Source organism: Elephantulus edwardii, unplaced genomic scaffold (assembly GCF_000299155.1).
Source record: "Elephantulus edwardii isolate Elephantulus edwardi_28Jun2011 unplaced genomic scaffold, EleEdw1.0 scaffold00156, whole genome shotgun sequence".
NCBI lineage: Eukaryota > Metazoa > Chordata > Mammalia > Macroscelidea > Macroscelididae > Elephantulus > Elephantulus edwardii.
The window spans coordinates 3,416,834-3,434,368 of NW_006399906.1; the positions used below are offsets into that span (position 1 = coordinate 3,416,834).

The following is a 17,535-nucleotide window of genomic DNA, read 5'->3' on the forward strand; positions in this document are numbered from 1 at the left end:
TGTAATTTCTGGTCATAAATCATATCCTTCTATTCCATCCCATTTCAGAATGTAATACATTAAGTGCCTCGTAATTAAAAAAGTGACAGTGTAATTCTGTTCAAATAGGAATATGAAAGCCATCACCTCTTTGACAGATTAAAATACATTTAAAAGTTAATAATCAACCATCAGTTAGTGAGAAATAACATTTTCATTATTGAATCCTTTAAGACATTACACGAAGGGAGATAAAACTGTCTCACTGCGTCCTAACTTCTAATAACCACTGTATCTCCCCTCGGTGTTTATGGAGTGGAGAAACTTCACTCAGGAGCTGCTTGATAAAATACCTCCGTACATATTTCCCTGGAAGTGGGCTCTCTGCTCTGCCGGCATCATCTGCTAAAGGCCAATTTAGAATGCTTTAAATATTCACCATCCCCTTCCTTTTCCAACTACTAAAATGAAATGCATTTTGGCTTTAGCAAATGAGGATGGAATGAGAGGAGCACTATGGTGCCGGAAAGTGACTAAAGATACTCTCTGAGAAGGACCTTTATGATGCTAACTTCTCTGCCCCTGGAAGTTCAGGGCACTATCCATGTGTCCTTAGATTCAGTCTCCCCAGCTGTCAATATCCGCAAGACAAGAGCATATGGTGGTAGAGGAGAAAGTAAGGTCAATGTCAGGAAAAGCCATCCATTGAGAAAGTTAGATGATGATCACTTAACTTTACAAAAAGGAACAAAAGGACTAAACCAGGAACATTCACTTGTAGAGAGGGTAAGGACCCAGAGTATCCCAGAACTGGATATGCCCTCTCTCAAAGACCCCAGTAAGTAAACAAATTATTCCATTAGGGAAAGCAAAGTCTCGTTATGCAGATTAACACATGTCCTTAAGTAGTGCTTTAGTGTCTCTCTTTATCTCTCTCTTTCTCAGTTAAAAAATTGGGGGCACAATTCTAATAGCTAAATGACAAGAAACTTTGCAAATATTACCTCACCTCCTTTATTTTATTTGAGATCTGAAGCTTAAGCCATGATCCATGTCCTCAAGCTAGGTTTTTAAAAAGAGAGTGATATTAATAAATGGCTTAAATAAATGGAAAAAAAATATCTTTACAATGTTGTCAGGTAAACAACGAGAAACAGAGATGACCCACATCTCTATATATAGGTTCATGTTCTTGTAAAAAGCTCAGCTTCAGTTGCTACTTTTGCTATCAACAGTTTCTGAAATTTGGTTGTGTTATTGTTTTCTTTTGTTTTAATCCAGCCTTCTAGACAGTCTCTGGAGTATCAAGAAGAAAGCACACAATTCCTGCTCTTTGGGTTGATTATAGAAGACTAATTGCTATTTTGAATTTTATTCCTCTTCCTGGTGTTAGATTTTATTCTTCAACTAAAATGACTGTTTTGTATAAAGATGTGTGTGTGTGTGTGTGTGTGTGTGTGTGTGTGTGTACACTAAACTATATATTTATAAATAAATGTTGTTGTGTTGTTGTTAAGTGCCATTGAGTCGTAGACAACTCATAGCGACCCTATTAATGGAAGAACTGAACACACATAACTTTCATTGTTTCTCTAAGTTCATAGAGTTTTCAGACATGGATGCCACTCCTGCTTCCAAGCCTCTTTTGAGAGCTCCACCAAACACTGTCCCCCACAGGTAACCATTATCACATTTGACACGGCTGTGTCACAGTGTTTACCATCGTAGTAGCAACCGTGAGTTCTCTCTGTACAGCAAATTGACAGACCAGTGCAAAACTACTTAAAACAATGTTTTACTAAAAACAGTTAAACCTAGGTGCCTTTTAGAAAATGAGGCTATATCTAATCAGCTCACACCCAATTGTGAGCAACAGTCCCACCCAAGCCTCAGCCAAAACAAAATCACACCTCTATAGAATCCAGTTCCTCCACTCAGTCTTCCTGAATTGGAAGCAGCCCCAGACTGGTAACCAAATGCCTTTAGAAATAAATAAATAAATAAATGAATGAATAAATACACACACACACACTCACTCTCATACACATATATGAGCAAAGAGTACTCATGGCTTAGAGGTAAGGAGTTGCACTGAAAATAAAAGGCATGCACATGGTTCAAATCCACCAGTTGCCCTGTGTAAAAAAGATGGGCATTCTCCTTGCCTGCAATTCACTGCCTCTGAAAACCTGTAGGTTAGCTATGGATTGGTTGCAATTGATAAGAAACTGTGCTGCAATTTTAAAGACATGCAGTTCAAACCCACTAGCTGCTCCACAGGAGAAAGATGGGCAGTCTCCTCCCATGAGATTTATTGCCTCCAGAAACCTGCTGGAGGGTCAACTGTGGGTCAGTTATGACTCATCAATACACAACTACAACAACAAGGTGATACTTAACACATACAACTTGATTAACTGTGTAACATATTAGAGAATATGGCCTGTCTTTATACAAATTTGAAGTATTTTCTGACAGTTAAGACTTTTGTATTGTGACAGCTCACTCAGGACCATTGTTTTTACTTCAGCAAATCACTTTTCTAAGTGTAGTAATAGTACTTACTTTGTAAATGACTCAGATAATTTAGTAACTTGTTCTGTTATCATTGCTACCTTGCTGACGTACAGCCAGAAATTCTTATAGATGAAAATGTGTGGCAATCAGAGAAATAAAGAACCACTGATACAGTGAACAGAGTTAGGATATAGAATAACAAGAGGCATTTGCAAGAAATTTTCTAAGAAATTTACAGATGTGTTAAAGCAGTGGCCTTGCTATCTTGGGCATTTGTGAATATTGACAAGCAGAATTATATATCCTGGAGGTGAACTTGCTCTTTTCATAGTGAAAATTGTTTCCTAATGGGAGACAAAAAGCTCTTTATGTGAATGTCTGATGATCTCAATAAAAGTTTAGTCTTCAGGAATTTGGAATGATGTACATGAGTCTGGAACTAATGCACATGAGTCTGTGATTTGAGGTTAACCTTCATAAATGTTGACATGCTTTTTTAAATTAAGTTTAATGAAAGTTTACAGAGACTTTGGATAACTGGGGGTGGGGCAGGGAGGAAAATGTACAACAACGAATGAATGGAAATTCAAGTTCTTTACAAACTTTCATTAAAATCTCAATTAAAAACATTTTTTAGAAGTTTAAAAAGAAATGTTGACATGCTTTTCAGTTTTCAGTTCAAGAGTTTTAGACTAACTTAGTGATAAATGGAATGGGACACTGACTGCAACATAAATCTCTAAAAAGAAAATCAATGCATAAAATGACCAGTTAGTACCCAAAATACTTCATTGCCATAGTCTTCACAGTTACTTGCTATGCATCAGAGAGCTGAACAATGACTAAGGATGACAGAAGAAGAATTGATTCCTTTGAGTTGTAATGATGGAGAAGAGTATTGAACATAACCATGGACTGCCAAGAAAACAAACAGGTCTGTCGTGGAGAGGGTGAAACCAAATTTCTCCTTGGAGGCTAGGATTTTGAAGCTCCATCTCACATACTTTGTCCAGGAGGGACTAGCCCTTGGAGAAGGACATCATGCTCAAAAGGGTGGAAGGACAGCACAGGAAAGGAAGACCCCAGATGAGAAGGATTGATGCAGTAACTAGGGCAATGGGGGTAGGTATATTGTAGTCAGTGAGACTAGCTCAGGACAGGGCAGGCTTCAGAGCTGTTGTAGGTAACGTTGTTATGAGTCACAGGTGACTTGACAGCACATAACAACAGCAACAACAACAACCCAAAACTCTTAAGAAAGCTCCAATTAGTGACATGCGACCCTAGTCGCATGTCAGGTAAGTGTACCCTGCTAACCCAAGGGTTCAAACACTAGTTCAGACAGCCTGCAGTTCCATGGGAGGAAGATGTGGTAATCTGCACCCATAAAGATTTACAGGCTTAGCAACCTTATTAAAAAGTTTTGCCTTTTTATAGTTGTTGTTGTTGTTATTATGTCGTTGAGTCACATACAACTCGTAGCAACCCTATAGCCAATAGATCTGAACTCTGTGCTATCTTGCGCGATTCTCACTATCCCTGAAACACTTGAGCCCATTTCTGTAGTCACTGTAATCTATCTGGTTAAGGATCTTCTTTTCTCTTGCTGACTTTCTATGTTTCCAAGCATGATGTCCCTTTCCAATGAATAGCACCTCCTAACAACATGCTCAAAGTACAAGACAAAGCTTTACCTTTCCGCCTCTAAAGAGCACTCTAACTACACTTTCTTCGAAATATATCTGTTTGTTCTTTTGGCAGTCCATGGAATATTACGTGCTCTTCTCTAACACCACAAGTCAAAGGCATTCATTTCTTCTTCTGTCATTGCTATTCAGTTCTCAGAAGCATAGAGTCACTATGAATGACAATTAATTCAATGGTTTATCTAGTGGGAAGAATTTCCACAACTACTAGGGCTTTGGATCCATCGTGATTAAAAGGAGAGAATATGCTTCAGAATTACATAAAACCTGGATCTGAGTTCTAACTCTACTATGTGCTTGTGGTAAAAAAAAAATTGAGGAAAGATAATACCTTACTGATAAAATGTAATTAATGTTAAGGAATAACACTGCTGTCGACTCTAAGGCACACAGTTCAAATCCACGAATCCATGGGAGTATCATGGGAGAAAGATGAGCAATCTTCTCCCATGGGATTTACATCCTCTGAAAACTCATTGGAAGGTCAGTTATAAGTTGGCTCTGACTTGATGGAATGTAACAACGCAAACAATCCTGTTTGAAGGATTTTGTATGATAGCATGTCTAAAGTACACCGCAGATCCTGAATGTGACAAGTATTAATTGTGTCAGTGAATGAAGAGGGAAATGAAAACCACCTCAAGAAGGAGAATTTTCTGTGAAGAAATACAAAGTAGACCTAACAACCTGACATTAGTAATTTAGTCTCTTAGAAAAGTTAGTTGGGTAAGAGTTTCAATTATAAAGTCCAATTGCTTGGCTTTAAATTCTGTTTCCACCTTGTGATAGTTGTGTGTATTTAACATTAGACACATTGCTTGACTTTCTGGTGTCAGTTTCATCTTCTATAAATGGATGTGATAATGCCTTTTCTGTGTGATTGTAGAAGAGTTTAAATTGAGATTCTACATGTAATATACCCACCCAAATCCACTTCCCTGGAGTCATTTCCCATTCATATGCACCCTGTGAACAGAGCAGAACTGTTTCATAGGGTTTTCATGACTAAATCTTTACAGGGGGAGACTCTCATCTTTTCCCCTTGGATTGGCTTCTTGGTTCAAATGACCAACCATTCAGTTATCAGCCCAGCATTTAATGTAATAAATAATCAGTAAATACTAGCTTTGTAATAAAGCCAGAAAAGCATGCTTCAGGGCTACTTTGTACACAGAGGACATGATGATTTGGAGTAGTTCTAATTTATCTGGTCTCAAAAATCTTCATTGGATTGTACATGGGTAGGCTATGTGAATTCCAATTTAGCATTTTTTTTAAAAATTTCTGTGTGTACATTTTTATTTATATTGCTGTTAGGTACTTTTTTGTCAGTTCTAACTCACAGTGACCTTTTGAACAACACACTGAGCCATCCTCAGAGTTACTGCTCTGAGCCCATTATTTCAATCATCATTTCAGTCTGTCTCATTGAAGGTCTCCTCTTTTCACTGCTCCTCTGCTTTACCAAGTGTCATGTCCTCCTCCAGAGATTAGTCCTTTCTGAACACAATTTCCAAGTATTTGAGATGAAGTCTTGTCATCCTTGCTTCTTGGGAAATTTCTAACTGTGCTGCAGTTTATAGCAGTAAACTATTTCACACCAAGTGAAAATGTGAAAGAAACAGAGTCTGAGTTCATTTTGTAGGGAATCATTTTTCTTTCATGTGTGGATGAAAGAGTCAACAGTCTAATCTGCGTGGTAGACCCATGTTTAAAATGGACTCCATGATGGTTCACATAACCACCCACGTGGGAAATTCTCCAGAACACATAATTGGTCAACCACTATTGACCAGCCATATGATTTGCTCGTTAAAATTTGAACAGGATTAAACATTAGAGGGGGATGAGAAACCCTCAAACTTTTTACCATCAAATCAGAACTAACTCACAGCTAACCCTACAGAAGACTTTCAGAGGCTGTAAATCACAGGAGATTGTTCCTTACCTGCCTCGAAGACGTTGGTGAAAGACAAACACCTTTAAATTAGTTGTTACTGCTGTTATGCGTCATCCAGTTGGAACAGGACTCATAACTGACCCTGTAGCAGGTTTTCAGAAGCATGGAAGTTGAATGTCCATTTTTCTCTGGAACACCTGTTGGATTTGAACCATGTGCCTTTGGATTAGCATCGCACCTCCTTATCACTAGGCTGAAGTATCAAAGAATGCCATAATTTGTAGAATAAAGGTACAGTAGAATAGATATGAATGGTGACCATTTTCATTTTTATTTTAACTTTTAAGTATTGCCAAGTGCTCGTAGACGCTAAAATGAGTGACACTCAGGGAAAGGAAAAAACTTCTCCCTTGAATGTCTTTAAAATCTATAATAATAATATAATAATATAAAGTGCATCTGGGCATTGCCTTCTGCTGCATTTCTTGTCTGGCTCTCATCCAAAGCTGTCAGGCTACTCTGAGTGCTGATGATTCATATCCCAGCACCCTTTTATCTGAACGTTGCAGTGTCTTTTCTTTGTACTTTGGCAGTGATGTTACCTTGATGTTAAAAAATCTCTTAAAAGCAACACAGGCTTTCCTTGCATCTTGACAAATCGTTGTCTGCCAGTAATGAAGAAAAAGTAAACCCAGCTCCATGATTGTTGTAAATATAAAGATAAGCAAAGAAATAAATACTTCCGAGGGTTGTCTGTTTTATTTAAAAAATGGCTATGTGTTTTGGGATTCTCTAACTGAAAAATGAATATTCTGATAGCCTTTCTCTATTTTCCTTGTGTGAACCAGTATGCTGCTTTTCAAAAGCGTGGGTCAGATGGGATTTCTGTGGATCATTTGATATTTGAAGACAGTCGTTAGAATTTTCATATGGTTTCTTTTCTTCTGAGGTGTGTTTTTTTTTTTTTTATGAAGGGCAAAAGTAGGGACATTTTTTAATACCAATAGGATGTTCTTAAGAGCTCTGGTGGCACAGTAGTTAAAGCGTTAAACGGTTAACCAAAAGGTTAGCAGTTAGGACTTACACACTCCAAGACAGAAAGGTGAAGAAGTAAGCTTCTGGAGAGGTTTACAAGAAAGGAGCTCTGTGGGACAGTTCTGATCTGTGTTGGAATATCCCCATGAATCAGAATCGATTCAAGGCAGCGTATTTTGGAGAGCATATTCCTACCGCTCTTATGTCACGATCAGTGTTCTGCTATTTGCCTATTGTGATATACTTTTATCTTTCCTGATAATAGCAATTCTTTGCCTTGCTTACTGCTTTTCATGTTTCCTCACTGAGGCTTGAAGCAGCCAGGTGAGGGCAACAAGGTAGATTTTCTTTCTTACTCTTACCTGCCTATGAAAAAAAGGAAGTAGATGGTTTATGCACCTCCCACTCAATTAGCAACAGATCTACTCCTTAAATCTAGATCCACTCGTTTAGAATTAGTAATGCTTCTACTTTTATGGTGCTTCATCTCCAAACAGACCATCATCTCTGTCAATAAACATGCAGCTTCCATTGTGAAGGCCTTAGCACACACTGGGATTTATGTCCGTCACGCCATCATTCTGGGCTCTTCTGTGTGGTGTTCTGTGTTTTCAAAAAAAAGAATACTGGCAATTTGAAGGACATGAGGAGGAGCAAGAAACTAGAATGATGAGAAGCCTGGGAACTATTCCAGAAATAGTCAAAGGAATCAGGATTTTCAAATCTGGAGAAAGGAGGATACAGGGAGACATAGCTGACATCCCCAAATGTTTTATGGACTACTGTGTGGAGAAGGAATTAGATTTGTTCTTTGTAATTCCAGGATCACTGGATAGGAGTTACACAGAAGCAGATTTATGCTTAAACTAAGAAGGGGGGGGGAACCCAAAAAACTTTTTTAACATTTAGAGTTGTCCAAGAAAGAAATAGGCTATTCTCACCAGCACGGGGAAGTGTTCATGCAGTCCGACTCGAGGATTATGTGACTTTATGGGCATTGTATTTCAGCAGTAACATGGTTTTATGATGAACCTTCCAAAGGCTCAGAAAAAGATTTCCTTGCTAACTAAAAGCAAGGATTCTGTAGGCTTTTCTACCCTGATTTTAGAGGAAATTGTATCCATAACAATTCCCTTTTCATAGACCATACTAAGGGGGGAGTGTTTATGCTAGAAAATATTATTCCACTGATGGGTAAAGTTGTATTAGTTAAAACATAAAAGCAAAACTTTTATAAGACAAGAATTGAAGCAGATAATATCGTATGTGCAATGGTGTGTGTGTTTTCACTAATTCAGAATGAATTGGCCATGATTTTTTGCTGTTTTCATCTGGCTTGTTACTTTGATTCCTCCTCGGTGAAACCCTAAAACTCAGCCTATAAAATTGAAAAAAATACGGGGAAAGTCATTTGATTTAGATGCCTTCTGTTTTCTTAATATAGAAAGAGACAGAGCATCAAAAAAAGAAAAGCTAGGATGTGTTTGTGAAATAGGCAGATCTACTAAAAAAGACAAAAAAGCACTAGGATTCAAATACTTTGTTCTAGCTCAATTACTCATTGCTTCATCTTTGTGCCTTAGGTTTTTATTTTCCTCTAAAATCAAAGTGTTGTTCTAAGAATTTTCTTTCCAGCTTTAAAATTTTACTATTTTAATTCTCCCAATTTTATGATTCTAATTTTCCACATTTGCTTAGGATGTTGAGAATGGTCTCGGTTTTAACAAAAACAATTTAGTTCATTGTTCAATCTTTCATTCGTTCGTTCATTCGGAAGCATTTATTGAGCAAAACACGTTTTTTTACAAGAACTTGAAAACTTTGCTTCAATATATGTGATTTTATGAATAAAGAAAAAGGTGACCACAGCAAAACATTACTTTTATACAGTTTCATTTTGAAAACAAGACTATTTAACGTAATACTTAAATGAAATTGAAGCTCTCCATTTGTGGAGCATTTTTAATCCCTCTCTAAAACGGTCTGTTGCTGCTTATTTGCAGCATTACAGATCATACCCTGTATCATAATGCCATGCAATACAAATTTCCTATAATAAATCTTTTAGCTCCAACTTAATTCATAAGTGTTAAGTGTTATTAAAGTGTTCCGCCACTGATTCCACTCAGAAAGCCTTTCCGCTATGAGTAATCTCATTCTTTTTCATTGTCCCCACAGATTCCAGAGGGGTGACTACCACATTGACGTCTGTATTAATGACTACCTGGATGTTTTCTGCCCTCACTATGAGGACTCTGTCCCTGAAGATAAGACTGAACGTTATGTCCTCTACATGGTAAACTTTGATGGCTACAGTGCCTGTGACCATACTTCCAAAGGCTTCAAGAGATGGGAATGTAACCGGCCTCACTCTCCAAATGGACCGCTGAAGTTTTCTGAAAAATTCCAGCTCTTCACTCCCTTTTCTCTAGGATTTGAATTCAGGCCAGGCCGGGAATATTTCTACATCTGTGAGTATATAGAGATTTATCATGTTGTAGGGCAGCTGCAGGAACCCAGACTAATTTTTTTACCCATGTTTCAGAGAATTGCAGAGAGCTGGACTCTGCACTACAGATGTCTCCTTGTAAATGCATACATCAGGATCCCCAGATACATTAGCTGGGAATTGAGAGCACAAATTAGATTAAAGACACAGCGCCTCTCCCCTTATGAAATTGCGTGTCAGGCTGTTCAGTGAACCACTGCTGACTTGTATTTCTTTTAAATGAAAATTGCTAGGACTTCTCCAAAGCCCAAGAAACGGGATAAAAAAAGATCCTGAAAAAAATTAAAGAAAATAATTAAATTTACATAGCTTGGTGTCATTGGATTTTTTTTCCTATTCAGGTGTCAGCAATATTCTTTGAATCATCCACATTTTCAGTGGAAAAAGCCAAAACTCCTGCAAATGTCAGTATGCTGACGATAAATACTCTTTGCACCAAGGAGAAAAGACAATTATTAAGAGCAGCTGTGTCTTTAAACAGGCAAGAGCGTGAAGAGCTATCTAGAAAGGGTTCCAAGAGAACTGATGCAAGTGAGTTTCCCACCTGTGAGCATAAAGTGGCTGTCTAGAGGGAGAGTTCTAAAACTTTCTCAGCAGACCTCTTTATTAATCATATTGCTGAGCCTGGTTTTTACTCCATCATGCACCCGTCACTTTCTCAGACTCATCATTGCCACATGTTATAAGCAAATGTTCTCAATCTTCACTGTGCATAAGAATCATCATTCTAATTCAGAGGGTCTAACTTCTTTCTTTATCAAGTGCCCAAGTGTTACGATGCTGCTGCTCTCTGGACCACACTTTGAGTAACAAGGTTGTAATTGAGCTCTCACAGAGGCAACCAATGTATGTCTGGATTTTGCTTTATTCCTGAGTATCAAATACTTAAAGTATTTGCCCTGTCTCATGTGTTTACACTGGCAAATGAAGGAGTTAAAAGTTTTATTTCTTCCAAAGTCCATTCATTATGCAGTTTATCGGGACTCATAAGTGTTAAGTGTGATGCAAGATGGAATGACATTTCCTGTTTGCAAAGAGTGACAGTCTAGTGGAGAGCAGTCACATAAACAGACAATTACTATACATAAAGGCAATTGCTGAATGAAAATAAATGCAGGAAGTGGTGGGAACATGGGAACCTTGTGCCTCACTTGGTTGGAAGAATCAGGAAATGTGGATAGATCCAAGTCATAACCAGTACACATAGCTTTAATGCCAATTTACCAAAGAAACAAGATAAAGAACTTCCAGCATCCCCTCCCAGCACTAGTCCACTCATATTTTAAGTCTACAGGATTTCTAGCTCCTCTTCTTTTCCAGAAAATAGTATTTGATAAGAAGCTGAATTTTTATCATCACAAGAACACTCTTACTTATATTGGGATTGAACTTTAAAAGGAAATTGAACAGTAACAGTTTTATTATTTCACTACATATTTTGGTCATTAGTCATGAGAAAACATGTAAAAGCCTTGATGCTATCTTCACATCCTCGCTGTATAATAAAAAAGGAATATTGAGCCTTCCAGATGCAGGAAACTGGCATGCAATGAGTTCACACGTTCTCAGGCAGCATGCTCTTGACTTCTGGTGACTTTTGCAATTGGTGAAAGAATCCCATTCAGCAAATGAGAATGAGGAAAGAGGAATGCTTCAACTGTGCAGTAGCATTTCATTAATTGTCCAGTGTTCGAGGAAGTCAACACCAATTTAGAATTGTCCTTATTGACCACTTAAGAAACATCCAAAGTAAAAAAAAAAAATTAAAGAGCACCAAAATGGATGATATACCCACCAGTAGCTAGTTGATTGCATGATTATTAGGAATTATAGTACACATTGAGGTTCATAAGCAAGATGTTCTTATTCAAATATACCCACAGTGCTTCTGACTGGTTTTTTTCCTCATTTGTGGTTAAATTCAATATTTCACTCAAAATCATTATGTGTCTTCTATAACATTCATTTAACAGAGTCATTTAACTGTCAAGGGCTCCCGTCAAAGTAATTGTTCCAAAATGCTTCAAAATATCAAGAGCTTTTTGCTCTTCAGCTGAGTTTAACTTGAATTACTTTTTTAAATGAAAGGTAAAATGGCACAAAATTAGCAACAAAGAGACATTCATTTGCAAGAAGCATATTGGCTTGGTATTTGGTTAAATTGAATTTTCAGCCATGTTTCAGATCTACAAAAGCTTCCTCCCCTTCTTTTTGGAATAGTGAAAGGGTTTCTTCTTTCTTTCACTGCTGAAAGCCAGAGCAGCAGAGCTAACCTGGATGTATTACAGAAGTTTAATATACTGTGGTCATAATTAAAGTGAAAGATTCTTAGGGGAGAATTGACTCTCAGTTGAATTTTCCTGTCTTCTAATATGCATGGAACGAACAAGATGATTGGGAAATGGCTCTTTTCACACTTATTATGTTACCAAGAAGCTCATATTGCTAATCTCAGGAACAAGCCTGACTGCCCACCACTCAATTGATAAAACGTTCTTATTAGGTCAGAGGTGCATTTCTGTTCCCTTAGGGCCTTGAAGTCTTTCCTAACTTACACAAACCAAAGAAAGTTATGTATACCATCTTCAACAGTCCTGCTTCAGAGTGCTAAAGGAAATTGTAAGCTTCATGGTGACTGAAGTGCCAACATTGAGATACAAACACTCTTTAGTGGGAGTATTTAATAACCGGGTGCTCCTTGGAGACAAAGATAGTGAAACTTTATTTAACAGTCTTTGGGCATGATGTCTGGGGGTGCCAGTCCTTGGAAAAAGACATTATGCTGTGGGAAAGGCCTCTCAATTAGATGAATTGACATGGTAGCTATAACAATAGGTTCAAGCATAGCAGAGATCAGGTAGATGACTCAGGATATGGCAGGGTTTTGATCTGTTCAGAGAGTTGCTAGGAGTTGTCGTCATATCAGTGGCACCTAACAACATTTCATAGCAGAATATTCACCTAATCATTTAGATTCAGAAAGGATCTACATCATAGAACTCATATCAGATTCTGCTTCATCCTCAACAGGATTTGTTTTCTTCTTAGTTTTGTGTTCTATGAAACTTAAAAAAAAATTGGTATTTGGAAATTTCAGGATTTATCATGGTTCTAGATCCCTCTCTCATTTCTTCCAATAAAGATTGTATTTGAAACATCCTCCTACCCTCAGAAACACCGTATAAATAGGGGCAATCTCTTCCCATGCTGCTGATTTACCGCCTCTGAAAGCCTGCTAAAGGGTTAGCTATGGGTCAGTTCCGACTCAACAGTACACAGCAGCAACAATTTCTGGATATTGCTGAGGCAAATGAAAGCCATTCTGGAATGTGGCAAGCACTGTTTTTAATCTAAGGAGTCGTTTTTGGTATGAGATTGGCACACCAAGTAATTACGGGAAGTTGGTGATATTTCTAGTCTGTGATATATTTGCAGAACTTCCAGTCAATAGATTAAGGTCATAGTCACTTATATAGATTTCCTAAAGGAAAGATTGTTTTAGAAAATCCAAAAATACTCATCTTGGAAAGCATTTATACATATATTAACCTAAAAGGGGAGGGGGAGCATTGCTATTGTTTTTAAATCAGAAGAAGTGAAAGAAAATAATTGAAATAAGGACAATATTAATTACTTTATAACTCAGTAGAAATAGTGATTTTGCATATATTTTTTTAAAGTAAGGGAAATTGAATCTTAACTCTTATCTCTTCGTCTTACTGTGTGATTTTGAGTAAAGGATTTAACCTCTCTGAATATCTAAATCCCTATCTTTAAATAATGTGATAGAAATAGATGATTTCAAATGTCTTGAAGCTTTAACATCCTGTTGTTGTTGTATACTGTTGCGTCTAAACAGACCCATAACTGACCCTCCAGTGCGTTTTCAGAGGCAGGAATCACAAGGAGGAGATTTCCCATCCTTTTCCTGCAGAGCAGCTGGCAGATTCGAACCATGTGTCTTTGTGATTACAGCACAGATTCTTACCACTAGGCCACCGGAGTCATCTTATATTTCATCTGAGAGTGTATGCTATTAGGGTAAGATAGAGCATCTGCAAATGATCCCATCCAACATCTTACTCTCAACCGGTTGGATTGACAGCGTGACTGCAGTGGCTCGAGTGTGTCAGAGATTGTGAGGTTGGCACAGGATAGGACTAGGTTCGCTATGAGTCATACTCAACTGCACCTAACAACAACAATAAACTACTTAATAAACACTTGGTAGAGGATGAATGAATAGCAGTTAAATGAAAATATTTAGGAGAAATGTGAAGTAGAATGGTGAAATAGAATTATGGAGCAAGGTCTCTGTTACTTTATCTCAAGTACCATCACCCATAGCTTTGACAAGGGGCTTTGGTAGCATAATGGGTTCATATTGTGCTGCTAACCAAAGAGGTTGGCCATCCAAATCCACTAGCTGGTCTGTGGGAGAAAAAAAAAAGATGGGAAGTCTCTTCCCAAAAAGATTTCTAACTTGGACACTCGGTGGCCAGCAGCTGTAAAATGGAAATGACTTCGTGGCAGTGGAGTGGATGGGGAGCCTTGACCAGTACATCCACATCCTATTTCTTAGGCTTCTGTCATTATATTCTTCTGTTATTTAAGTTAGGTCAGGTCACTGCTCCGATAGAGCCCTCCAATGCCTTCTATCTCACCAAGACTAAAATCCAAAATCTGTAACACAGTCAGTACTATTGGCATGAATCCCTGTTCATCTCCACACTCAGCCAGTCTGACTTCCTTCCTGACCATTTGCTGCCTTATTCTTCCTACTCCAATTGCACTGTTTCCTTTCTAATCCTCATACATGCATAGCACACTGCTTTAGCCAAGCCTTTGAGCTTTATTTTCTTTCTGTCTAGGGTTCTCAGCACCAAGGAATCCTTGTCCCTTGTCATTTTCTTTACATCTGTGCTCAAAAATGTCTTTATCAGGCCCCTCTGACTTCCTGTGTAACTCTCTCTGTCAATTTCTGCACCTTTGCCTGGCTTTTATTTTCCTGAGGCTTTTACTGCCCCTACATTATGTATTTATGATTTGTTAATTCACTGATGTTTCTGTATTGCTGCTTTGTATTACATTGTACACTCTGTATTACATTGCTTGGCACCTAACTCAAGGCCAGACCCACTGCCATTGAGTTGATATGATTCATGGCAACCCTCCATCAGGTTTCTGAGATTGTGCATTTTCACAGGCGGAAACTACCTCATCTTTCTCCCGCAGAGCAGCTTAATTTAAGAACCCCCTCCACTCAATGTTTTTGAGCTGATTCCAGCTCATAGTAACCCTCATTAGGGTGTCTGGTGCTATAAATTTTATATAGGAAGAGACTGCCTGTCTTTTTGCCTCATAGCTCATCGGTAAACTAGATTTAAACCACCAGAGATCTCACAATCTTTTGGTTAGCTGCACGACACAATAATCTGGTGGATTATGCCATCAGAGTTTTCTTAGAGCATTTAGTGGGTTTGAATTGTCACTCATAGTTAGCAGCCCAGAGTCCAGGCTCCTATACCAGCAAGGCTCCTTGCTTGTACAGAAAATGGCACAGTGGTCGGAACAGTGGACCCAAGCACAGCAGAGTTTGCGAAGATGGTGTAGTTTATGGTGGGGATTAGTTCTCCTGAACGTAAGGCCGCTGTAAGTCCAAGCTGATTTGACAGCACCTGAAAACAACAACAGTGCTTACATAGCACTTGCTCCTTTTCCGCACTGTTGTAAGCACCTTCAGTTCTCGAAACATTATTGTGAGTCTGGTTCAACTATTCTAATTATTGTCCTGTTTTACAGATATGGAAATGAAGGCACAGAGACATAAGTAGCTTGAAAAAGTTTTTAATCTATATGAAATGGCTAGTCTTAAGTTGAATTAGGAAGAAGGGAAGAGATAAAACCTTGTACCTCATATGTTTAAAAATGAGCAATGCACTTATTCCTAGAAAAACAAAAACAATTAAAATTAGCACACACTTTGGCATCTACTATGTGTTTGTTGTTGTTGTTGTTGTTGTTATGTACCCTTGAGTCAGAACCAACTAATATCTGATCCTGCAGTGGGGTTTCATAGATAGTAAATCACATGGAAGGATATTGTTCACCTACTAGGCCACCAGAGCTTTCTATCTACTGTGTAGGGCTTGTTTGTCATTTGCTCTTATTTATATAGCACTTGACTGTACTGGAGTAATTTATGAGTTACAGTGATTCTGGAAGCTATACCACCAGTGTGTTAAATGCCAGAAGGATCACGAATGGTGGACAGGTTTCAGCAGAGCTCTCTGATAAAAACAGATTAGGAAGTAGGATTGACCATTCATTTCTGAAATAGCAGACTTCTGCAAACCCTCTGTGCAGTAGAGGAAGATAGGTAGTTATAGCATTCAAGGAAGAGTCCAGATTGAAAGTCAACAAAGGTGGAAAGTTAGTGAAAGAGAGGAAGACCCTCAGCCAGATGACACAGTGACTGCTGCAGTGGGCTCAAGTATGTCAGAGATGAGGAGAGTGGGACAGGATTCAGTTCTGTTATTCACAGGGTCCCTATGAGTCATACTTGACTCAGTGGCACCTAACAACAAAAACATGTAAAAGAATATAACTATAAACTGCTTCTTGGAAACCTCAAATCAGAAAATGGAAAGATATATTTTCAACTCTTCACTTACTTTTAGCTCCAAAGGATGTTTTTCTATCACCGTAAGATATTTTAACTTTATCTTCCTAGACAGTTGACTCTTTTAATTGAGGCCTGTTATGTTGTATTTGTTAAAATGTTGTTGTTGTTGTTGTTGTTAAGTGCTATAGAGTCATAGAGGACTCATAGCGACCCTATGAACGAAAGTCCCAAACACGCATAACTTTCATCATTTCTCTTAAGTTCATAGAGTTTCCGTGCTCACTTCGGCAGCACATATACTAAAATTGGAATAATACAAAGAAGATTAGCATGGCCCATGTTCAAGGATCTTATGAAAATTCATGAAGCATTCCATATTTTTCACCACTTTCAAAAATATACAGACCATCAATGTGGATGAAAACTAATAGATGATTATCAAATAAAGTTCTAAAGCTGTCCCCCCAAAAAGTTCATAGAGTTTCCAAAGTAGATGTCCCTCCTTCTTCCAAGCCTATTTTCATTTGAGAGCTCCACCAAACACTGTCCACTGTGTGTAACCATTACCACATTTGACACATCAGTGTCACAATGTTTAGCATCACAGCAAGTTACCTCTGTACAGCAAATTGACAGACCTGTGCTATACTACTTAGAAAAATGTTTGCCTGAAAACAATTAAAACCAAGCCTGAGGGCAGCAGGCCCCAGGGCCCAAAAGCCTTTTTAAGTATGAGGCTAAATCCAGTCAGCTCACACCCAGTTGTGTGCAACAGTCCCAACCAAACCTTAACCAAAAAGGAAAACATACCTTTGTAGAATCCAGCTGTTCCACTCATTTTCCTGAACTGGAAAGCTTTTGTTAAAATATTCGTCCTAAATCTATTGAATATTTGCTAATTGTACTTATTCTATTGATTTAAGAAAGAGTTAATTAGAATGAGAGACAGAATGAAAGACACTAACATCATTTCTGAAAATAATACTAAAAAGAGTATAGAGCTGATTTTCTTCGAATGCATGTCATAGAACCCAGACAGAAAGTAGGCGTTTCTGGGGAATTGACAAAGTCCCCATATGATGCAGATGATCAAGCATTCAACTAATAGTGGTGGTTTGACAATTCAAACTCACATAAAGGTACCTTGGAAGACAGACTTGGTGACATGCATCCAAACAGTCACAGGCTCATGGACCAGTTCTGCACTGCTCACATTGGGTCACCATGAGTTAGGATCAACTCAGCAACTAACAACAGCTTTTCT

General features: G+C 38.1%; 1 protein-coding gene across 1 annotated transcript in view; it reads left to right on the top strand.

The window, feature by feature from the left end:
- Positions 1 to 17,535, top strand: part of LOC102869234 (ephrin-A5-like) — a 383,564-nt gene that overhangs the window by 307,799 nt on the left and 58,230 nt on the right. The window contains exon 2 of the mRNA XM_006895053.1: positions 9,316 to 9,608. Coding sequence (XP_006895115.1) covers positions 9,316 to 9,608 — 293 coding nt within the window. The remainder of the gene's footprint in view (positions 1 to 9,315; positions 9,609 to 17,535) is intronic.